This window comes from Lithobates pipiens, unplaced genomic scaffold (genome assembly GCF_037356315.1).
Source record: "Lithobates pipiens isolate NorthernLeopardFrog02 unplaced genomic scaffold, aLitPip1_a1.2 Scaffold_23, whole genome shotgun sequence".
NCBI lineage: Eukaryota > Metazoa > Chordata > Amphibia > Anura > Ranidae > Lithobates > Lithobates pipiens.
In genome coordinates, this window is record NW_027507785.1 from 267,036,960 (window position 1) to 267,061,381 (window position 24,422).

General features: G+C 44.3%; 1 protein-coding gene across 9 annotated transcripts in view; it reads right to left on the minus strand.

Moving 5' to 3' along the window:
* The window catches only part of RASAL2 (RAS protein activator like 2), a 468,530-nt gene that overhangs the window by 313,889 nt on the left and 130,219 nt on the right, over window positions 1–24,422 (minus strand). For 2 of the 9 annotated variants that reach the window (XM_077453161.1, XM_077453160.1), the window contains exon 1: window positions 1,362–2,040. The exons of 4 other annotated variants lie outside the window; for them this stretch is intronic. In XM_077453161.1, coding sequence (XP_077309287.1) covers window positions 1,362–1,947 — 586 coding nt within the window. In that variant the 5' untranslated portion in view covers window positions 1,948–2,040. Of the gene's footprint in view, window positions 1–1,361; window positions 2,043–24,422 lie in introns of those variants that run through there. 3 more of the 9 variants (XM_077453159.1, XM_077453158.1, XM_077453162.1) reach the window with 2 other exon arrangements.

Here is a 24,422-nt window from a genome sequence, read left to right on the forward strand (position 1 = left end):
AAAAAAAAAAATCAAGTTTCTTCGGAAATTTAGGTTAAAATTTATTCTGCTACATTGTTTTGGTAAAAAAAAAAAAAAAAAAACTATAAGTGTATATTGATTGGTTTGTGCAAAAGTTTTAGCGTCTATAAACTATGGGAATTTTTCTTTTTTTTCATATGCAATAGTAATGGCAGCGATCAACAGCTTGTAGCTGGACTGCAATATTGCGACAGACATTCTGACACTTGACACTTTGTGGGAACCAGTGACACAAATACAGCGATCAGCGTTAAAGAGGTTGTAAACCTTTGTATTTTTTCACCTTAATGAATCCTATGCATTAAGGTGAAAACACACATGGGAGTGACTGGCCCCCACCCCCCAGCTCCCCCCATTTTACTTACCCGAGCCCTGGAACTTGACCCACAGGGATGCGCTGTCTATCTGCCCGGGGTTCCCAGTTCTTGATTGGAAAAATTGATAGCAATACAGCCATTGGCTCCCGATGCTGTCAATCAAATGTAATGACGCGGGTGCCGCGGGCAGGCCGAGTCCTGCATTCGGCCTCTATGGACACCGAATGCTGCACTCAGGAGCATGCCCGCAAGGTAATTGCCTGGGAGAGCGCTTCTCCCAGGGGGTTATCTGATGTGGGGAGCAGCCGCAAGGGCCGCCGGGGAACCCCAGAGGAGCAGCTTCGGGGCCACTCTGTGCAAAACGAGCTGCACAGCGGAAGTATATGTTTGTTTTTTGTTTTTAAAACAAACCCTTACAGTCACTTAAAAATATGCACTGTTACTGTACTAATGACAGGGGCTGGGAAGGGGTTAAACAGCTAGAGTGATCAAAGGGTTAAACGTATGCCTAGCCAGTGTTTGCATGTACTGTGTGTGATGCTTTTACTAAGGGATGTGATGGATTTTATTGCCTGCTTTGCAAGGTTCACTTTACAAGGAATTCTTCCCCAGAGACTACCCTGCAAAGAATACTTAATCATGTGCAAAGAAAAAAAACAAAACAGCGTTTTTGGGCAGAATATTTACACCTTATGTTGGGTTTTTATTGCCGTCTGTGGTCTTATTGAGAAGAATTTGCTTTGGAGTTCCACTTTAACTCAACTAACAAGATCTAGATTGTTACTCACATATTCAATGGATGCCGCCAAACCTCTGAGAATACGTTTAGAATATCCACAAAAATCAAATGCATAGTAACCAATCTTCTTCCATCTCTCACCATATCACACACAGTAATTCAATGAAAAAACAAAAAACAAACAACACCATATCAACTGCAACTTCTTCCTTCCAGCTCTTGAATAACTCTATGCCAACCTTTTTAAGGATCTGTACATTCAGCCCTCTAAGTCATTGTCTTACCTTCTTCCTCTTCGATTGATGCTGGGATATCTCTATTCGAACTAATAATCCTTGAGAGGCCACTAGAAATGGCAGAAAGTAAACCATTATTGAAAAATCCACTTTGTGCCGAATCCACAGAGTGCATTCTCTTCATAGACGGATGCCCATAATGGCTTCTCCATGAAGTGGGACCAGCGGGTTCAGAGGAACATCGCTCAAATGTCACTCTTCTCCCTCCCTCACCAACAGATGCCATAGTCTCATTCATTTCATATGATCTTCCCAAGTCATCAACCCCACGGTGAATGCCAACACCACTCCTATAGATAAATTCAGGTGCGTGTTGACTAGGGACTGGATGATGCAGATGCTCTCTAGAGCTTCCTTTGGTATTAAGTCTGGAAATAGACTGACTTTTCCATCTTAAAAGACGCTTTCCAAAAAAGGGACGTCTAAAAAACGAACGCTTGGTCTTTACATGATGATGCCAGTTATAGTTGTGTAGACCCTCATTTTCGCCGTACACTTCAACAGGTGCTGACATGGACCGTCCAACCAAAAGAGGATGTGGCTGTCTTTTTCGTATCCGATTTATCCTCTCCATACTGCAGAGTATGTTCCTTGTAAAAAAAACCTTTTCAATAACACATAACTAATATAGCAAGTGTCAAAAATCAAGGCTCATTTTACTGTTCGAAATAGTCTAACTTGTTTAAAAGATTTTCTACAGGAGACTAGTTGCAACATAAATAAGACACAAGCATCAATCTTCTGTGCTGAACCCACACCGTTTGCTGTCAATAGTATAAGACCAGCCTCTTTAAGAACTATGACTTCCTGAGAAAAGCCTTCTGCTAAAGGTCTGCAGGAAATGACAACAAAGAAAATTGCAGAACCACCGACAGTCATGCAAAACCCAGATCAGTTCTGCATTATGTGAAACCTAAAAAGACACAAAAAAAACCCACTCAGGCTTGAAACCTACGCTAAAATTAACTTCTCTTTTTCCACGAGGATATTTGAAAATGAAAGGTTAAAACAACATGCCTGGCAACCTTATACAAAGACAATAATAGGCAGACAATTCTAGGTCGTGCAAAATACATAACTGCATGTGTATGTATATTATACTAATATTTTATATATATATATATAAAGTATTCATACCCCCTTAAATTTTTCACTCCGATTGCAGAAAGACACAGAATTGTTGACATTTTTGCAGATTAAAAAAGAAAAACTGAAATATCACATGGTCTACATGGTCCACAAGTATTCAGACCCTTTGCTCAGTATTTACTAGAAGCACCCTTTTGATCTAATACAGCCATGAGTCTTTTTGGGAAAGATGCAACAAGTTTTTCACACCTGGATTTGGGGATCCTCTGCCATTCCTCCTGCCAGATCCTCTCCAGTTCTGTCAGGTTGGATGGTAAACGTTGGTAGACAGCCATTTTTAGGTCTCCCCAGAGATGCTCAATTGGGTTTAAATCAGGACTCTGGCTGGGCCATTCAAGAACAGTCACAGAGTTGCTGTGAAGCCACTCCTTTGTTATTTTAGCTGTGTGCTTAGGGTCATTGTCTTGTTGGTAAACCTTCGGCCCAGTCTCAGGTTCTGAACACTCTGGAGAAGGTTTTCATACAGGATATCCCTGCATTGTCCTTGTCCGCATTCATCTTTCCATCGATTGCAACCAGTCGCCCTGTCCCTGCAGCTGAAAAACACCCTCACAACATATTGCTGCCACCACCATGCTTCACTGTTGGGACTGTATTGGACAGGTGATAAACAGTGTCTGGTTTTCTCCACACATACCGCTTAGAATTAAGGCCAAAAAGTTCTATCTTGGTCTCATCAGACCAGAGAATCTTATTTCTCACCATCTTGGAGTCCTTCAGGCGTTTTTTTTTAGCAAACTCCATGCAGACTTTCATGCGTCCTGCATGGAGAGGCTTCCGTTGAGCCACTCTGTCATAAAGCCCCGACTGCTGGAGGGCTGCAGTGATGGTTGACCTTCTACAACTTTCTTCCATCTCCCGACTACATCTCTGGAGCTCAGCCACAGTGATCTTTGGGTTCTTCTTTACCTCTCTCACCAAGGCTCTTCACCCCCGATAGCTCAGTTTGGCCAGACGGACGGCTCTAGGAAGGGTTCTGGTCCCCCCAAATGTCTTCCATTTAAGGATTATGGAGGCCACTGTGCTCTTAGGAACCTTAAGTGCAGCAGAAATGTTTTTGTAACCTTGGCCAGATCTGTGCCTTGCCACAAATTCTGTCTGCGCTCTTAAGGCAGTTCCTTTGACCTCATGATTGTCATTTGCGCTGACATGCACTGTGAGCTGTAAGGTCTTATATAGACAGGTGTGTGGCTTTTCTAATCCAGTCCAATCAGTATAATCAAACGCAGCTGGACTTAAATGAAGGTGTAGAACCATCTCAAGGACGATCAGAAGAACGGACATTACCCGAGTTAAATATATGAGTGTCACAGCAAAGGGTCTGAATACTTAGGACCATGTGATATTTCAGTTTTTCTTTTTTAATAAATCTGCAAAAAAAGTCAATAATTCTGTGTTTTTCCGTCAATATGAGGTGCTGTGTGTACATTAATGAGGAAAAAATGAACTTAAATGATTTTAGAAAATGGCTGCAATATAACAAAGAGTGAAAAATTTAAGGAGGCCAATACTTTCCATCCCCACTGTGTATATATTATACACACACACACACACACGTGCATTTGAAACATGAGCGCATAATATAAGAACAGTGCAAATTACCACCAAATGACAGATTTAAAAGCGGAGTTCCACCCAAAGTGGAACTTCCACTCATTTGTCTCCTCTCCCCTTCTGGTGCCACAATTGGCACCTTTCAGGGGGGAGAGGGGACAGGATACCTATCTTTGACAGGTATCCTGTTCCCACTTCCAGCAGTCCGCGGGGCTCCTTCCTCCTCCTCTCCCTGTTGCCGAGCCAGTAGGCGAGAGGAGTGGGGCCTCACGCATGCACAGTAGGGTTCCCAGCGTGAAGCCCCCCGACAGCTGATGGAAACATCAGCTGCGGTGCAGACATCGCTGGACTCCAGGACAGGTAAGTGTTCTATTGTTAAAAGCCATCAGCTGCGGTACGTGTAGCTGCTGGCTTTTCATTTATCTTTATTTTTTAGGGGGAACACCTCATGATTCTTTTTTTTTTTTTTATCTAATCTAAGAGCAGGCACTAAGATGCAAAAAAATACTTTAAAAATACTTTAACCAGAAAACTATTTAGTGTACCCATTTACCCAAGCACAAGCTGTACTGGCTCAATTATACACCAATTTGGGAGATATTCCTCATCTGCTGCCATCCCATGATAGCACCATGAAATGTTGTTGAGGTTCTTTTACTGGATAGTGGAATGGAGTGGCTTAACGTGGTATTAAAGAGTTAGCTTTTAAAGAAAAAAAAACAAAAAAAAAAAAACACAACACACTTGTTATACTAACCTGCTCTGTGCAACAGTTTAGCACAGAGCAGCCCCGATCCGCCTCTTCTTTAGACCCCCCCCCGCTACATTCATTTTCTAGACCCCCGTCGGCACTCCTGGCTCCTCCCCCTTGATCAGTGCCCCCCCATAGCAAACCGCTTGCTATGGGGGCACTGGTGCATGCCCACTCCCGAGCCCTGCTCTATGACACAGAGAGCCCCAGCTCGGTCCCGTGTTTCTCCTCATTGGCTGATTGTCCTAGGACACCCAAGGCTCTCGTGAACATCGTTGGATGGAGTGGGGGGCTCAAGTGAATAATGCTCGAGTAATGGGGGGGGGGGGGCTATGGGGTGAGCAGCACACAGAAGGATTTTTACCTTCATGCCATTCAGCCTTTACAACCACTTTAAGCCGGCCACAGACGGTTCGAATCTCGGCAGGATCAGTAGGAACCGGACGAGATTCGAACCATGTATGAACAGGCTGAATGTACCCAAGTTGATCAAATTGACCAACTTGTGTACAACCAGCCTGCTGGATTTTCCATGCAATTATTGCACGCGACTGTTATAGCCACTAGCAATAATCACCGTTTTCCACGGGTTGCAGGAAAGAAAATCACTTCTAAATCGTCTATGGTCGGTTTTACATCACACTAGAGTACTCCCGGACCAGAGAGATGGTCAGGCACAAAGTAAAGGCTTTACACGTTACTAGAGATATCAGCAGTCACCTTTTAACTGGGTGACACAATCACTTTAAATGGAGTACCATCTCTACAAAGTTGATGGATACTTGGTTGCTATAGATTACCATTACATTCTGCACCACATAGGTAAACAATACCTCCAGTCTAAACAATGGAATTTCTTAAATGTTTGCCTGCGATCTAATTACATTGCTAAATGTAATTTATTATGGATCATTACGATCTTAGTGTGGAGCCTTAATACACAGTATGCTGGATGTTATTAAGCACTGTGTTAAGAACACAAATTCATATCAATGGGTTACCAACGTTCCAAAATAGACCTAAAATCAAGCACCATTTGTTTTGGCACAGCGCACCACAAGGCTGCTGTTAGACTACAACCTTACTTTGTGTTCTGCTGTAACTTCTGCGAAGGAGTTATAATATCACACAATAATGAGGGAAAGAAAAGCCATTAATGGACATGGTACCTGTGGATGCACCTTAAATGTTTCTGATCCCCACACGTGGTCAGGGGCGGACTGACAACTCATGGGGCCCCCGGGCAATAGGAGATTATGGGGCCACACAGTATACACAAACACACACACACACAGTATACAATCACACAGTATAAACAGACATGTTTCTATTGACTGAGAAGGTACTGGAGAGAGATGTAAAAAAATAAAAACACTGATTTTTACATACTTTCAGTGGTTTTACTGAGGCTGGCAACCCTGATGGGGCCCCCTAGTGGCACGGGGCCCTCGGGCAGTGCCCGAGTGGCCCAATGGTCAGTCCGCCCCTGCGTGTGGTGTATATCTGTGTTTGAACTGCCTGGCTGAGATCCCTGCTTGGTCCTTATCAATTGTTGCCAATTTCCAACAATGGGATGTTATAGGATTCCATACGTCCCACAAATACATGAATTGTGGAAAAATGTATCATGAACCTTGAGCTTGGCCCATGTGCATGGCCAATAAGCATCAGTGTCACATGTTATTTCAGCTTTGCACTTCCTCAGTAGTTAATGACCCAAATGGAACTGTAACAACAGCTGCAAGAAAGAAAAAAAGAATCGCCGCCTTTGGCTGGAAAGTAGATCGACAAGAGGAACGTAGCAGCAAGCCATAGTATCTGCTTGATATATATTCTCTTCTCTAGCCATAGGAAGCCTATAGTTGGGTCTCATCCACTGCCTGATGGCCCAGTCTATGAACCCGTTTCAGATATTACAATACACCTAGCAATACAGGGATCTCAATAACCAGAGTTGTTACATACACACACAAAATGTTTTAACTTTAGGACCCCTTGACATGGCTGGCTTCCCCCACAGAGAACAGAGATCTAAAATGTTTGTTCCCACACCAGGCATCAAGTCATAGTGGCAAGAGAAGAAAAAGTTGCCTCAGGACACCATTTGCTGCATTTTCAGAAGACTAAACTCAGTTGTGACCACTGCTTCTATTGTCCATACACTGTGTGTTTTGTACATGCTGGATATCAACTTCATCTAAAGGCCCATACACACGTTCTGACTTTGACAACAACGGTCCGACGGACCTGTTTTATTGGACAATCCGACCGTCTGTATGCTCCAAACAATTGTTGTTGCTTTTTCAACGGACAAATGTTCCCTATGAATGCTCTCAAACTTTGACAACAAACGTCTGATGGAGGATAATCTGATCGTGTGTATACAATTTCATTGGATTAAAGTCCAAAGCACAAACACGCATGCTCAGTCAGAACCAATGCTAAACATCAGCCAACAATTGCAGAAGTTGCCCAAAGGGTGCTGGTAAAGAGTTGAAAGACCACGTGATTTGGTGAAAGTTGGCTGAAAATGTTCTGTCGTGTGTATGCAGAACAGGTTCGCGGCCAACGCCCAATCGGATCAAAATCCACAGAAAAATCAGATGGAAGTCTGATCGTGTGTATGAGGCTTTAGACATACTTGCTGTGGAAGGGGTCTTACCCAACATCTGTTGAAACCGTGTAATGAAAAGGTACAAATATACCAGCCAGGGCCCCGGCCCCCTCCCCCTCCTTAAAAATCATCTGTTAGTAGGTGTAAAGAGTTGTACTAATCTTACCTCTGTCATCTGCATTGCTAAGTGTGACATCACTGTCCTTCCTGAAAGGTTCCTGGGAAATGCAAAGCAGGCCAAACCTCACAAGAAAATATTTCAGTTCATTGTGAGCGTCTTCTCACATGAATTCAGCTGTTCTTTATTACCCAGGATCTCGTTAGGACTGTGACATCTCTCTTGCCTAGGCGCTGCAAGAGATGGGTAAGGCAAGTACATAGCTTAAAAAAAATTTCTTCACTGGTGCCTTTTGGACCTATTAACATCTGATGTGTGTGATGTGTGGCAGTGTATGTAGACCTTGCATTGTACTTCAAGGTTTGTTTTACAGCCGGTAATTCATGGATTGAATTCTGGCCCTGTTCAGCAGGGACTGGCCAAATTTTGATCCATGAATGGGCACCTTGATTTTCCCCAATATAACTGGCAATACAAATCATGGTGTTCTGTGGAGGCTCCCCGCTGGCAGAACACAATAGTACTGCAGGAGGGATTTCCCCATCAATGCGGACTGTGTTGATGGGGCAATCAAGCAATTTCCTTTCCTTCCACCATGGGTGGAAGGAAAGAACATTACATAACCTATGGACTGCCTAAAGTCTATGAATAGGGTTGCCACCTTTTCTTCAAGCCACTTAAGCAGCCTGGGATAACTTTCAGTACCCCAAGGAAAATGGTAATGCGGTTCGCATAGCATGCCACAGCGAACAGAAGGCATGGCCAAATTGCTCTTGCTGACATTATCACCCTGCCCGCCAGTGATGCCAAATCCACCCCCAGACGGCCGTCTGCAGCTCCCAGATGTGTGTGACTATCTTGGTTACTTGGGGAGCCACAGCCCGGTCTAAATAGTGTGTCTGGGTTTCAATACTCCTGAAACCCAGACACATGGTTCCAATCCCAGGGGGAAACCTTATTTATGCACCTACAATATGGGAGGATGATAAAAACAATAAAAAAGCAAACCAATACCAACACCTCTTCTAAAGACCAGTAAACTGCAATATATTACATTTTTGTTTTCTGGTTTACATACACTTGAAACTCCATGTGAATTTTTGGGAGAGGCAGGGCTGGCATGGTAGAAAAGCCATGCAGACATGAGAGGAGAGGGATTAAAATTTTAGGGGTCAATAGTTGTATTTGTAAAAAAAACAAAAACAAAAACACACACACACAACATTAGATGTGTTAAATTTGAAAGGGTCGTGATTATCAGCCCAATCCTGGCCTTGCTGCGGCCGTAGACCCCAATTCTAGCCTTGCTGCGGCCGTCGGCCCCCAATCCTGGCCTTGCTGCGGCCGTAGACCCCAATTCTAGCCTTGCTGCGGCCGTCGGCCCCCAATCCTGGCCTTGCTGCGGCCGTCGGCCCCCAATCCTGGCCTTGCTGCGGCCGTCGGCCCCCAATCCTGGCCTTGCTGCGGCCGTCGGCCCCCAATCCTGGCCTTGCTGCGGCCGTCGGCCCCCAATCCTGGCCTTGCTATCCAACAAGTCATATGTAGTCAAATCAAATGATCTGCATTTAAATGACTAAACCGTCAAGAAAAACAATGCTGAAAAAAATATTTAGCGTCACTGAGCACGAGCACGCATCAGCAGAAAATTCTGCATAGCTTCTGAAACTGCTGGTAGTCTCTAAGTACCCCTCAATTATATGTCCTCACAGGACTGTGGTAACTGAGAAAGAAATTAGAAAAGCATGTTCTATCTCTGGAAAATTTAAGTGACCGGCATGTGCCTCTCCATGACATTACCACATGCATTACAGCAGCTTTTAAAAAGAATGACTTATTAATAAGTTAAACGTAGGCTGGAGATATGCAGAATTAACATTTTAACAGAATTGTCACTGCAGCAAGAACTCATTTTACAGGCAGATAAAATGAAAACAGTTTGAAGCCACATGCATACGGGGCATCTGTTCAAACCTCTCTGAACACAAGAAATCCTGGCAGGAAACAGCTAGCAAAACTCCGTATTGTATAGACGTTTAGGCACCTCTATCATTTCAGTATTAATGCATTCAGATGGCCTGGATAAATTAACGCCCAAATGCTAGATGCACCTAAACAAACCAACCATTTATGCACGTCTAAGTGGGCTTCGTGTTTTTTTTCTGCTCTTCTGCTCCTCTCCTGAACATTTTTTTAGAGGGTTTTTTTCAGAATGGGCCATAGGTCTCTCACAGTCTGAGATGACCTTACTCTATAGACAGGTCAGGGGTCGTGCAGCCTCATAGGACAGTCAGAGAAGAATGAAAACTCTTCCTAAAAGCTTTAACTAGTGCTTGTCCCGATGTGGATAGAAGACATAAGACCGCTATATACTGCTGATGAGAAAAGGCATTTAGCAGTTTATAATTACTAAAATAATTGCATTTCCAGGTTTACTGTGGGAGACCAGATATAGTGAATACAGGGTCCTGGGTTTAGTAACACTTCAAAGAGTATGTAAACACAACATTTCATATTCCTTATATGTGGCTGCTTTACCATGTACTTGTAGGAAAAAAAAAAAAGTCTCCTGTTCTCTTTGTATTGCTTCCTTTGTGTGAAATCTCGGGTGTTCCTGCCAGTCCCTCTGCTTTCCTATTAAAAACTTGACGGCACTAAGCAGAACACAGCATGGTAAGTTCTCTAGCTATGCTGGGAACTCGGTGTACTCTCCTCCAATGATCAGATTCAGCCTGACACACACCCACTGCACAGACTTTCACTAGGAAGATTAGTATGCTGCTGTTTCTCCTCCCCCAGTTTTTAGGAAACTGAGAACAGAGAGAACGTGATCACATCAAAAAGAATAAAATTTCTATTTTAAAGTGAATGGATTGTTTTGGAGGGTGAGTGTTTACAATTACTTGGCTTTCCATTGCAGTGCATTATGTCACACATTATGAATAAGCATTCAACACACAGCAGCAGATGCCTTTATTTTAAGAGTGCTGCGCATCACAATGCATGCTAGATGTGTTGTGCACTGTGGTGCATTGGGCTGCCACTCAAAATAAACGGCCACCACACATCACAACACATAAAGAGCAGGGGTGCTGCCACGCATCGTGGCAATGTGTGTCATAGCATGCATTATCACAATGCAAAAGTGTGAATGAGCCCATAGATTACTGCCTGGCCTTTTTTTCTATAATAAACTACAACTACTGGCTTCTTTGTGCATGTAATACTGAAAGCAAGAAATGAAACCACTAAGACAATGATACTATTCAGTCACCAATATTATAAATACATCTAAAACCACAGCTATACCAAACATATCAACCAATTAAAGCTCCTGTATTTATAAGTGTAATGTAGCCGGGCTGCATATATAAGAATATTCAGCTTTTTGAAGAGGCAGTCCTCTGCACAATCTATAAAGCAGAGTCCCAGGTCTCTGGGGTTTTCATGCCCCCCACCCCTGGACACGGCTCCAAAACAGCATTCTAGCGACCCAACTAGCAATGTTTACATGGCACAGTATTCAGATGCCTCAGACCCCTGCCAATTTGGAGACCTGTAGCCCAACTTCTTAGCTTGCGATCAGCAAAAATAAATTTTAACTTTCGTGGCATCATTTAAGAATTAACATAAATTAACAAGAAGTGTTTTTATTACAGTTTATGCAGCCTTACAGTAATAAACACAATAGGTTCATGTTCATCTACCGAGTGCTTTTCAGTTTTCTCCAGTACAACATTTTAATTCCCCATCTTTAACTACTTGCTTACTGAGCACTTAAAGTGGTTGTAAACCCTTACAACCAACTCTGACCTACAGGTAAGCCTAGATTAAGGCTTACCTGTAGGTCCAAGAAATATATCTCCTAAACCTACACAGTTTAGGAGATATTTGCCGAAAGACAGGCACTGCTGTCTACAGCGCATACGCCGTAGACAGAGGCGTGCAGGCGCACTGAGCGCACCGCGGTTAACGGCGATATGCCGTGAGTGGCGGCTCCCGTGCGCATTCGCGGGAGTGACGTCATCGCGGCTTCGCCGAATGACAGCGGCGGAGCAGCGAGACCCACTGAGAAGATGGATGCGCCGGACTACAGGGGACAGCAGTGATTTCGCTGGCTCCTGTGTCAGGTAAGTGACACATAATGGACTACTATGCGATGCATAGTAGTCCATTATGCTTTACCTTTGCAGGGAATGAAAGAGGAAGTAAACTCATCAGGGTTTACTTCCTCTTTAAACCCCCACCTGCCCAGACCAATTTTTTACTTTCAGCGCTGTCACACTTTGAATGACAATTGCGCGGTCATACAACACTGTACTCAAATGAAATGTAAAAAATTTTTTTCACACAAACTGAGCTTTCAATTGGTGCTATTTAATCACCACTTGGGTTTTCATTTTTTCCTAAACAAAAAAAGACAAATAAAAAAAACAAAAAAAACAAACATGTTTCATAATGTGTTATAACATTTTGCAAACGGGCAATTTTTCTCCTTCATTGATATTTGCTAATGGGGCGGCACTGATGGGTGGCGCCGACGGGCACTGGTAGGTGGCACTGGTGGGCACTGGTAGGTGGTATTGATAGTGCCTCATCACCAGTGCTGCCTTATTGGTGACATTTATAGGTGGCACTGTGGGAACTGATGGGCAACACTGTGGGCACTAATGGGTGGTACTGTGGGCAGTGGTAGGTGGTACAGTTGAGCACAGAAGCCTCTGTAGAGGCTCTCCACGATCGGGACTGATGTCTCTCTCACAGCCACCGGTGATCTGCTTTTTTTAGCGTGAGGAGAAAAAAATAGCTGATTACCAGCTCTGTTTACATCACATGATCAGCTGTCAGGACCCCTTTCTCCGATCTGTGATCGACCAAGTCTCACAGACTCGCTGATAATAGAGCTCGCCCCCTGCAGGGGGCGCACGTGCCCCTCAAGCACAGAAGGAATTCTATGGATGCCCTCCTGGCGAAATAGGTCCACCCTGTAGCCGTCTTTCGGCTATAGTGCGGACGGGAAGAGATTAAATACACTATTAAGTGAAATCTATCCAAATAACTTCAAAATAGCCCATCTGACAGTAGCTCGAGAGAGAAAAAAGTTTCCATTCTATAATGCATTGCCTTATGTTATTTAATGTGTTTTAGGCATGCATTGGGCTTATGTAATGGACAAAAAGCATTGCCATTTTAAAATACCAAGGCGCTAAAAGTCATTATGGAAATCCATTAACGTACCTAATAAAAGCAAGGCAGAAACTCCGAGCTTTATCATTTAGTGCTTGGATAATGCTGCTCCATTAAAGCAGTATTCAAGTAAGATGCACTGTTTAATTTACATTGTCCCATCTATTTCTGCATATGGATGCTGGCACTAAATTATTTTAACCCCTTAACGCAGTCGCCTCATCTGATGCTGGGAGGCAGGGCTTTATAATCATGTGACCATCGTGATTGGCTGTCACATGATCAGAAAGCTCCAGATTGCAAATAGCGATCAGGATCTTTCCGTGGGTGGAGATAGAGAGCAGCAGGATCAGCCAGGTATTTTGCAGAATACATAAAACAAATCTCATAGTGAACGAGTATAAACAGCATGCAGTACAAGCTTTTTATGATGTGGGTTTAGTGACCCAAAACCAAAAATTAAATATATCACAGCTTTCCACATTTTAGATGACGGACTGTATTAGTTTTCTATTTTTAGGCTTCTTTCCCTATGTTTTTAACTGACCTGATGACCTGGCCAGTAACACACCTCCTGTATTCAAGTGCCCCACTCTGGATGAAGGAGCACAGGGGACACGGTGGACAGCAGCATTGTTATTCTGGAGGGAGGGGACTGTTAGATGTAACAGTAGATTTAGATACACTAGCAAATTGAAGCAAGACTCCAGCTAATTACTGCATTTTTTTTTCCCTTTTGGGAGAAAAGTTTTACACGAATAAAAGCTGATCATTGTAAGCACCCCCGACAGTGGTAAATTGTTTCAACACTCTTAAAGCGGAGTACCACACAAAAAAGGAACTTCCGCTTTAAGTACTCCTCGCCCCCTGACATGCCACAATCGGCACGTCATTTTTTTTGGGGGGGGGGGGGGGGGCGCTGGGTACCTGGTTTGGAGTGGGCAGATACTGCGGCTATCTATGCCCGGAAGTGGGAGCAAATACCTGGATTAGACAGGTATCTGCTCTCCCCTGAAAGGTGCTAAATGTGACACCAGAGAGGGGGAGAAATCTGAAAAGCAGAAGTTACATTTTTGGGTGGAGCTCTGATTTAATGCAACAAGGTAAAACACCTTCTGCATGCGATGTGCTCATAAGCAGATGTTCTGTCTGCTCTCTCCCTCCTCACTGGCTCAGAGACAGCAGCGGGAGCCATAGTTTCCTGCTGAGGTTAATCACCACCAATCACTAGAGAGCAGGGGCGGGTCCAAGTCCTGCTGTATGTGTCAACATATGTAGACAGCGAGGCTTGGGAGTGAGCCCGCACGAGTGCCACTATGGCAAGCGACTTGCTATTGGGGCACTCGTATGGAGGGAAGAGCCAGGAGCACCAGCAGGAGCCCTGAGAAGAGGAGAACCGGGGCTGCTCTGTGCACAACTATTGCAAAGAGCAGGTAGGTATGACATGCTTGTTATTTTAAAGAAAAAAATCATTACATTTAAAATCACTTTAAAGAGGAAGTAAACCCTTCCAAACAACTTGGACCTACAGGTAAGCCTAGATTAAGGCTTACCTGTAGGTCCAAGCAATATCTCCTAAACCTATATGGTTTAGGAGATATTTGCCCGAAAATGGGTACCGCTGTCTACGGCGCATGCGCCGTAGACAGCGGCGCGCAGGCGCACTAAATGCGGCAAATCCATGAATGGATTTGCCCAATTTGTCGACTCCCGTGCGCATGCGCGGGAGTGACGTCATCGCGGCTTCGCCGAGTGGCAGCGGCGGAGCTGCGAGACGCGACTCCCGTGCGCATGCGCGGGAGTGACGTCATCGCGGCGGAGCCGCTGTGATTCGTCGGAGCTGCGAGACGCCACCAGCAACATGGATGCGGCGGACTACAGGGATCAGCGGCGACTTCGCTGGCTCCTGTGTCAGGTAAGTGACACATAATGAGCTACTATGCGATGCATAGTAGTCCATTATGCTTTACCTTTGCAGGGAAAAAAAGAGGAAGTAAACCCATCAGGGTTTACTTCCTCTTTAAGTACTCTTTTCAGTTGACATGACTGTGGATCATGATATAGAAAGGGTTTCCAAACACGGCAAAACATCTCCCTAAAGGCTTCTGTCAGGCGGGTAGAGGAGACCTCTGGGTAACACAATTGGTGAGGTTATAGATGAGCTCATAATGTCAGGATTTAATTGGATACATTTAGAACATGTGAGATTATCTTACAGCCTGTACAGCTCCCCAAATCATGTTAATTGCTGTCAGATAAATGTTCACACGATAAGAAGAACAAAAGCTTCTAGGGGGATTTCATTTATTACCACTCAAGTCTTAATGTTTTATAGAAATTAAAATGGGCTGCTTGGTAGTACACCTATTATTGGGCACAGAGGTCACGAGATTACGCGGATTTCTTTCATTATACATAGTGTTAAAACTAAAAAATAAAAATAAAAAAGCCAAATAATAATTCAAAGCATACAGTAATAAAAATCCTCACTTGGCTGAATGAAAAAAAGAAGAAAAAACTAGCAGTATGTATGAGGCCTTAGAGTGAATTTCTTTCCTGCAACCATTAACACAGACAATAAGGAAAGGGTATTCCCTGCCGCCGAGCCATTGCGTTCACCTTGGGGGGGTCCCTGCCGGAAGATGATCGTGATAATTGCAAGCAGCTGCATGTAAAATTCGGCAGGCTGTTTGTAGCCAAGTTGATTCATCAATGAACCTTCTGAGATTTGAACAGTCTATGGCCGGCCTACGGCAGGAATACTCACCAATGCTTCAAACTGTCTGATGCATGTAAGGTCCTTTGCTAGCGCCAGTATCCTTGGTTCCTTTGACCATTTTAATGGGGCCATGTATCTGTGTGGCTGGTCCTTCAAACCATTTATTATGAGAAACTGTACACTGATATCAAGTACAATGCACAGCCAATAGCCTTGTATTGTAAGCGAGGACAGCCAGGGACAACCCACAGCGGAGGAAGGCTCTGTAACAAAGAGTAAGGCATTATACTAGGGGCGGCCCATCCATTGTGGGACGCACGTGCATCGTCCTCCCTATCCATGCCACCGTCCTCCCTATCCATGCGCCCGGCCCCTTTCAGGAAGCCGGGAACATGAATTACTATGGCGGGGGAATGTTTTTTGAAGCACTGATTAGAGCCAGAGGCTCTAATAGGCTTCAAAATAGGGTGGGTTCCGGGCGCAGAGCATTTAGACCAGAGCCCACCCAGGTGTGTCACAACAGCAAATGAACATTCATTGTTGCAACACTGATCCTCCTCTCAGCCAATTGGAAAGCGGGTCTGATACCCGTCACCTGATTGGCTAAAAGGACAGGCAATCCTATTGGGCTCCTTGGAGAAGAAGGGAGGAGCTGCACAGAAGACACAGGAGCCCGCCCCATTGCCCTTTGAAGCCCGCTGCCACCATTGGAGCCGGCAACCCTCTGAAGCCGGCAACCCGCCACTGCCACCGGAGCCCGCAACCTGCCGCTGCCCGCCAAAGCCTGCCGGAGCCTGCAACCTGCCGCTGCCCGCCAAAGTCTGCCGCTGCCTGCCGGAGCCTGCTGGGTTAAGTGTGGGGGGGGGGGGATTTGTTTGCCTCCTCCCTCCCCCCGTATTATACAGCAGTGCACTAGGTTATAAAGACACCCTTAAAACCACCTGGTATGCCTAAAACTAAAGGAAGGAGGAGATTTGTATTAGGTGCACTTACAGAAGCCCAGTGGCTAGTATGCCTGACTGAAAAGAGCAAATACTAAATAACTACTTAGACAGGCAGCTTTACATATATTGTACGTGTGCTCAATAAAAAAAAAAGTACGTGAAGAAACCAGAGGGAAAAACAGTCTCTTCTACTCTGAAACATGCAAGAGCTCTAAAAACACAGGAAATAAGAAGTGATACAGAGAAAAACCAAATAAACCTCAAAATAAGTGAAAAAGTTGCATAAAATGTGTGGTGGCTAACTTTCCTGTTAACATAAAGCTCTAAAAGTTGACTGTGGTTGCTCGACTTTTTCCAGCGGTAGGGAAATGTCATAATTCAGAATAGGTCACTTTGAACCCTAACATTTGCCTGTGTGTTGGTGGTCTAAAATCTAAATGTGAAAGCATCTTTTATGGTAAATTGGACAATACATACGTAGGATCTTATATGAAGGATCCGGCTACTTAGTTTAGAGCCAAACGTCTAGACCAGGGGTATTCAAACTTTATAAACAAAAGGGCCGATTTACCATTTTCAGACTTCAGGGGAGCCAAACTCTGGCTAGTGGGAGTATAAAATGCCCCATTATCAGTGGAAGTGGGCATAGTGCCTCATTACTGGTAAAAGCGGGTAGTATAGTGCCTCATTGTTGGTTTCCTTCAGAGGAATATTGCCTTGTATTCGTTTCAGTGGGAGGAATAGTGCCTCATTAGTAGAAATAGTGAATAAATACAAGCAAATGGTCACAGTTTGGAGACCACTGCTCTTGACTTACACAACACATACAGGCTTACTATGGACTATCTTTTGTCGATTGCTCCCTGCTCTCCCCTGCAGCTGCTGCTTTAATTTATGCAAAATCTTTATCCCAATAAGAACAAAAAAAAAAAAAAAAAAAAAGCTTTCTGTAAACTGAAACACTGGAGTTAGACTTTACACAAGTGACCAACAACTTTAAGGCTACCAAGTCTACTAGTCCATCCAATACTACCCTCTCCAGACAATGCTGTCATCCCAGAAAGGCTCCCTTGCTCCCCTATAGACAAGCCCCCCCCCTAAGGAGTGTTACTGGACACTTTAGCAGGTAAAAAAGGAAAGAAAACCTAAATAAAAGACACATAATAAAGCCATCACATCTAAGGATTAGTAAGCCACTTTAAGTTATACAATGCTTTGAGTGTTTAATCACATACAAATACCAATCATTTCCAAAAACGGATGCAGTTTCACATAAGCATGGATTGTTCCTTCCTGGCTCCCAAAACGCACAGACATTCACTGGCTGATGCTATGAACAGAGTATAAAATATCTCGGCATAGATAGGACAGCAAGAGCCTACTGTCTGTACATTACACAAGACCACTTCTAAAAATACACCGATTGTTTACATAGGCTTAAGTTGTGAATGACAAAAACATCCAACTCCCGTATACTAATCATTAGAGGACATCTGCTTCCCCTGCAATGCTTCCTGAGGGCAGAGACCACTTCGCCCTGGCTCTTGTAAACAGACACACCTGACACATACACATGTATGTCTCTGGAAAGGTCAACCCAAGCAGGCGAGGAAGAGGCAAGGCCCATCCCTGCCAGCTGTAGAAGCGCAGCTCTGACATTGGTGCAGAGAAACTCACAGCAGGAAATCTATTCAAACTAAAGCCCAACTATTGGCAAAAAAAAAAAAAGTTTTCCCTTGTGGTAGGGCTGTGCCTGCACTGCACAGGTCAACTGCTTGTTTCGTCTAGAGATGAGGAGAAAGCTTATACTCATCCGATTCACCCCCGGAAAACAGAACTACCCCATGATCCAGCAGTGGAGGACTGTTTCCAGTCTATGGAGTCTGCCCTGGGTTTGATGTTAGGAATGGTCCACAACTCAAGACCGTTGGAGATTGGGCATGGGGGACAGGTCTTGCGCTGGGAGGATTAGGCAAGTATTTCTCTGTCCTCCACTATTGACAAAAAGAGCAGTTGACCCCTGCAGTACGGGAGCAGCCCTACGCATGGGAAAACACTTTTCTTTTTGCGCAGAGATTGGCTTTAAAGACTCATGTAAACAGATATAAAAGACATAAATAGAGTGCATTAATCATTATTACATCAATAACGTATTTTTTATGCAAGAAGTTTAAGTAACTGAATTTGATCTCATATCAGGTTCTTGTGGTCCCTGTAAAGCAAAGCTCAGATTGAGATAGGAAGAAACAGCACAAGGTGTCAAATCAGTTCATCTACAACAAGAAGGATACTGATGGGTGGAGAGGGGAGAGGGAGGAGCTGATGGGTGGCGAGGGGAGAGGGAGGAGCTGATGGGTGGCGAGGGGAGAGGGAGGAGCTGATGGGTGGCGAGGGGAGAGAGAGGGGGAGAGGGAGGAGCTGACGGGTGGCGAGGGGAGAGAGAGGGGGAGAGGGAGGAGCTGATGGGTGGCGAAAGTAGAGGGAGGAGCTGATGGGTGGCGAAAGTAGAGGGGGGAGCTGATGGGTGGCGAGAGTAGAGGGGGGAGCTGATGGGTGGCGAGAGTAGAGGGGGGAGCTGATGGGTGGCGAGAGTAGAGGGGGGAGCTGATGGGTGGCGAGAGTAGAGGGGGGAGCTGATGGGTGGCGAGAGTAGAGGGGGGAGCTGATGGGTGGCGAGAGTAGAGGGGGGAGCTGATGGGTGGCGAGAGTAGAGGGGGGAGCTGATGGGTGGCGAGAGTAGAGGGGGGAGCTGATGGGTGGCGAGAGTAGAGGGGGGAGCTGATGGGTGGCGAGAGTAGAGGGGGGAGCTGATGGGTGGCGAGAGTAGAGGGGGGAGCTGATGGGTGGCGAGAGTAGAGGGGGGAGCTGATGGGTGGCGAGAGTAGAGGGGGGAGCTGATGGGTGGCGAGAGTAGAGGGGGGAGCTGATGGGTGGCGAGAGTAGAGGGGGGAGCTGATGGGTGGCGAGAGTAGAGGGGGGAGCTGATGGGTGGCGAGAGTAGAGGGGGGAGCTGATGGGTGGCGAGAGTAGAGGGGGGAGCTGATGGGTGGCGAGAGTAGAGGGAGGAGCTGATGGGTGGAGAGAGTAGAGGGAAGAATAGATGGGTGGAAAGAGTAGAGGAGGAGTTGATGGCTGGAAAGAGTAGAGGGAGGAGTTGATGGCTGGAAAGAGTAAAAGGAGGAGTTGATGGCTGGAAAGAGTAGAGAGATGAGTTAATTGCTGTGCTGGCTCTTTTTACCTGTCCAGCAACAGACAGAAAGCTGGTACATGACAGCTTGGGCTCAGAGAAAGTGGGCTGGATGATGCTGGCTGCCATTTAAAATTGGAAGACCGAAGACATCTAGTGTTAAAAAAGAGGTACTGTGAAGGGAGCAGCCCCGATCTAAAGCACTGCAGCAAAAGTTACCACAGCACCTGATATTATCTTTCCATCTGGAGATGAATACTAAATATGTTTAGGTGTGGGATGGGATGTAGAGAGGTGTGTCCCCCTCCCATGTTGTGGTGAGTCTCATTTACACTATTCTAATAAGCTTGCCAAATTCCCTAGTGAAGATAACCCACCTCCTTTTCTTCCTTTCCCACATATTGTAAACCCCCCTTTTCCCCTCATCTCTGTGTCTGGTACACTACTCTCCTCTTCCCAAATATTCTTCCTTCTCTCGCCTTTAACTCATGCAAGAAGTGGGAACCAGTCCTAAGTTTAGCATGGATAAAAGCAATCAGAGTTCTTGTTATTTCATATACAATTAAATGAGAGAACCCAAAACGAGCAAACTAGTTTGCAGAGCCACCGAAAACAGAACGCATTATTATAGCCAATTTAGAAAACCAAATCAACAACCACCACACTTGTCTAATAATGCTGGCCAGAAAAATGACCCACAACAGATGCTGCACACAGTCACCTTGAAGCCAAGCACTAAACCCCCATTTAGGTTGAAAGCAAGCTGTTCGTTAATCAGATGAATGGTCCATCTTACTCAATTTGGTAATCTTCATTATGGGCAAACTAAAAGATGACCTCAGCTCTGGTGCTCATGGCAGGAATGGTGCATTTTCATTGCCCACTGCAAACAGAGAAGCCAGCAAAAGTGCTTTTGTTGGGACTGGATGCCATAAACTGTCCAGTGTCAATGATGTATTGTTGGGATTACAATAGGGGGTGGTGATGAAAAGCAATGAGGAGGCAAGGCTGACACAAAGGTCAATGCTACATGATCCAGAAATACAGCATTAGTCTGGGGTGGAATTGTCTTTAATATGGTATACTGGATTAAACCTAAACAGTTTTTCAAACGTACTAACTTGAAGAACAATTTCTAATGACCAAGGAGGCAGGTTTTTTCTAAGCTGAACATTCTTAAGCCGGCCATAGAACGTTCGAATCTTGGGCAGTTCTGCAGGGACCGTCAGATTGGAGCCATGTATGAGCAGGTTCAATGCATGGCTGGCTTTGTAGTTGTACTTTGATTTCAAGGCTCACATTGAGCTTCTTACAGTAGGCATTAGAAGCTGCAGCAAGTCCAAAAAAAGCCCACCTCATTTCCTGGCTGGGGGACATCCACCCTCATCTAGGCTTTTCCTTCCCAGTCTTAAGGTGGCCCTAGATGGATCAAAATTCAGGTGCAGCAAGGGCCTGCAGAATTTCAGTGTGTGAACCGCCCCTTTCACAGATGACAGTCGATGATTGGATGCAGCAGCTGATCAGTGTAGTTTGACAGCACCAAGTCCAGCTGTCTAAATACAGTGTGCCGGGTAGGGGTGGTGGGGGGTGATTGTAACTCATCCATCCACCCCATTTGTGTGGATAGCAGAATTTTCTGGTTTTTATTTTCTTTTTGTTGAGCCCTTAACAGTCCTTGGCCCCACCTTTTTCATTCTTCGGATTTCAGTTTGTTCAAACTTGAAGGCTTAGCATCGCCTGTGAGCATGGCCTAGCATGGTCTGCTGTTTTCAGCAAGTGAAGTTCAGCTTCCTCCACCATCCATAAGGTATGGAGAAGCACAGAAACACAATGATGATGATATCACAGGGCTTGAAATAAGTCATGATATGAAAACAGAGGTTTTATTTCAAAATGTCATTAGCATGTTGAATACAGAAAGGAGTAATCGAGGAAAACAAAAGAAGCAGATTAAAGTTTAGCTTTCAATATTTTTTTTTTTCTTTTCGATCACAAAATAAAAAATCACTGGGTTTTTTACTAGACCACTTGGGAGCTTAGTTAACTAGCAATACAAAAATACATATACAAATACATATTATATAAAAAATAAAAATAAAGGTTCAAGAACTAAAACAGCTAAAATACCATTGACCCCAAACCATTATAATTTCCTTTTAAAATGTATCCGGTTCTATTTGAAGAAGCAAGAAGAACTGTGAAGTTCTAAACTACATACCTTTATGTTACTTCTGTATCTATATCTTTGCAGAGCTGCATGATAACGACTTGCTGACTACGCACTTTAGCTTTACTGCTACAGTGTGGGCCTGCTTCGCAGAATCATGTATACATATGTGATAGTGCTTCTCAGAGTAGGAGGCACATGTGCGCACTGTTGGCGCCCTGGCTGTGCTGCGATTAGTCAAACCACAAGCCGATCAACTGGTGCCGATCAATGGATGACCAACGACACCTGCTGAACATTGAGGAGAAAGACAGGACAGAGCTCTGTATATGTGAACAATGCAGAGCTCTGTCCTGTCTGCAGCGATGTGCTGGTTTCATTTCCCTGCAAAATAGGGAATACATACAAGCACATCCCAGAGAGAAAGCACCTCACAGTACACACAAGCACTGGTTAGGCACACATTTAACCCTTTAATCGCCTTAGCCCCTTCCCAGCCAGTGTCATTAGTACAGTGACAGTGTATAGTATTAGTACTGATCACTGTATTAGTGTCACTGGTTCCCACAAAGTGTAAAAAATGTCAGTTGGTGTCAGATTTCCCATACAATAGCGATCCCACTATAAGTCGCTGATCACCACCATTACTGGTATAAAAATGAATAAATAAAAATTCCAATATATATATCCCATAGTTTGTAGACTCTATAGCTTTTGCGAAAAGCAATCAGTATATTTATTTCAGGTACTTGTATAGTGCCGTCAATTTACACAGCGCTTTAAATATACACTGTACATCAGTCCCTGCCCTCAATACGGCAATTGGGATTTAAAAATGATGTAGCAGAATGCATGTTGGGCTAAATTTATGAAATGTGAGTTTTTTGTCTTTGTATTGCATAGGAGAGAAAAGTAAAAAAAAAAAAAAAAGTTCCCTTCAAAATTGCAGGATTTTCTTTGTTTAGAGCTAAATAAAAAACCCAGTGGTCATCAAATATCACCAAAAGAAAGCTCTATTAGTGACTTGTCAGGTGACTTAGTCGCCTGACAAGTAGCGTCCCATTCTATACAATGGAACCGTTCAAATCGGAGTGACACAAGTCGCTCCGACTTAGAAAAAGGTTCCTGTACGACTTTGGGGGCGACTTGCATTGACTTCTATACAGAAGTCGTTTTACAAGTCGCCGCAGCAGTCGCGTCCAGGTCGCCTGAGGCAGTCGTGCTGCCTCAGTGTGAACCAGACCTAAGTGGTAAAAAAAAAAAAAGTCTATAAATGTAATTTGTGTACAGAGTTGCATGACAGTGCAATTGTCAGTTAAGGTAATGCAGTGCGGTATCACAAAAAATGGCCTGGTCATTCAGGGGGGAAATGTTAAAGCGGTCAAGTGGATAGCTTGTTCTCACAGTGACTTATGAGATGTATCATTATACGCAGGGCATGTGTGTTCTGTATTGAGCTGCAGTATGGGTCCACTGACACATATTGTATTCTAGGGCATACTTGCGAAAAAGTGCCATTTTAACACGCATTACCGCAATGCAAATTCTTAAAGGGGCAAAAATAACTTCATAAAGCAAATTATAGATCGTGTTGACCAGTAGTTGCTATGTACCATGATGAATTTTAAGGACCAACAACTACCTGGATCTATAAACATGGCATAAAAAAAAAAAAAAAGTGGGCCAGGGGCGCCTAGAGAACAACTACTACATGCTTTGCATTCCCCTTCAATCAATGCCTCTTCTCAACAAATTGCTGCTTAGAGAGCGGATGACAAATGTCTTAAAAAGCTCACTTTACTACAAATGACATTCATAAAGTCAAGGCGGGCCGAGGGAAATTAAAATATAACCAATTCATCTTGTGGAAGGAAAAGTGTAAATAGAAAGATGAAGCAATTAGATTTTATTACAAAATATATAGCGTGCTCTTTGATTTTGTACAACTTCAGTGTAAATTGTGCATTCCAAATAGCACACATTAGGAGAGCAATCCTTCAAGGGAAGGGATCGGTGGCAAAGCACCTGAGAATAGCAGAGCATGCCTAGTGCCATTTGTCGTTTATTTTAGCAATGAAAAGCTTTGTATAGGACTGAAATGCGATGACCCAAATGGAATTTGTTTTTGTCTATTCAATGCAAAGAATACACATTCATACAAGACAAACACAATGCAGTCATCAACCAGGTGTCAGGAAAAATACAGTCACAAATTATTATATATATATATATATATACACACACACACACACACACACTATTACCAAATATATTACCACTATTACCAAAAGTACCAGGGTGCCTGGCATTGAACTTTAATGGCATCTAAGTCTTGGTATGTAGGGTTTAATATGGAGTTGGCCCGCTCTTTGCAGCTATAACAGCTTCAACTCTTCTGGGAAGGCTGTCCACAAGGTTTAGAAATGTGTCTATGGGAATGTTTCACCATTCTTCCAGAAGCGCATTTGTGAGGTCAGGCACTGATGTGGACGAGAAGGCTTGGCTTGCAGTCTCTGCTCTAATTCATCCCAATGGTGCTCTATTGGGTTGAGGTCACAACTCCGTGCAGGCCAGTCTTCCAGGACTCCGTGCAGGCCAGTCTTCCAGGACTCCGTGCAGGCCAAGTTCCTCCACCCCAAACTCGCTCATCCGTGTCTTTATG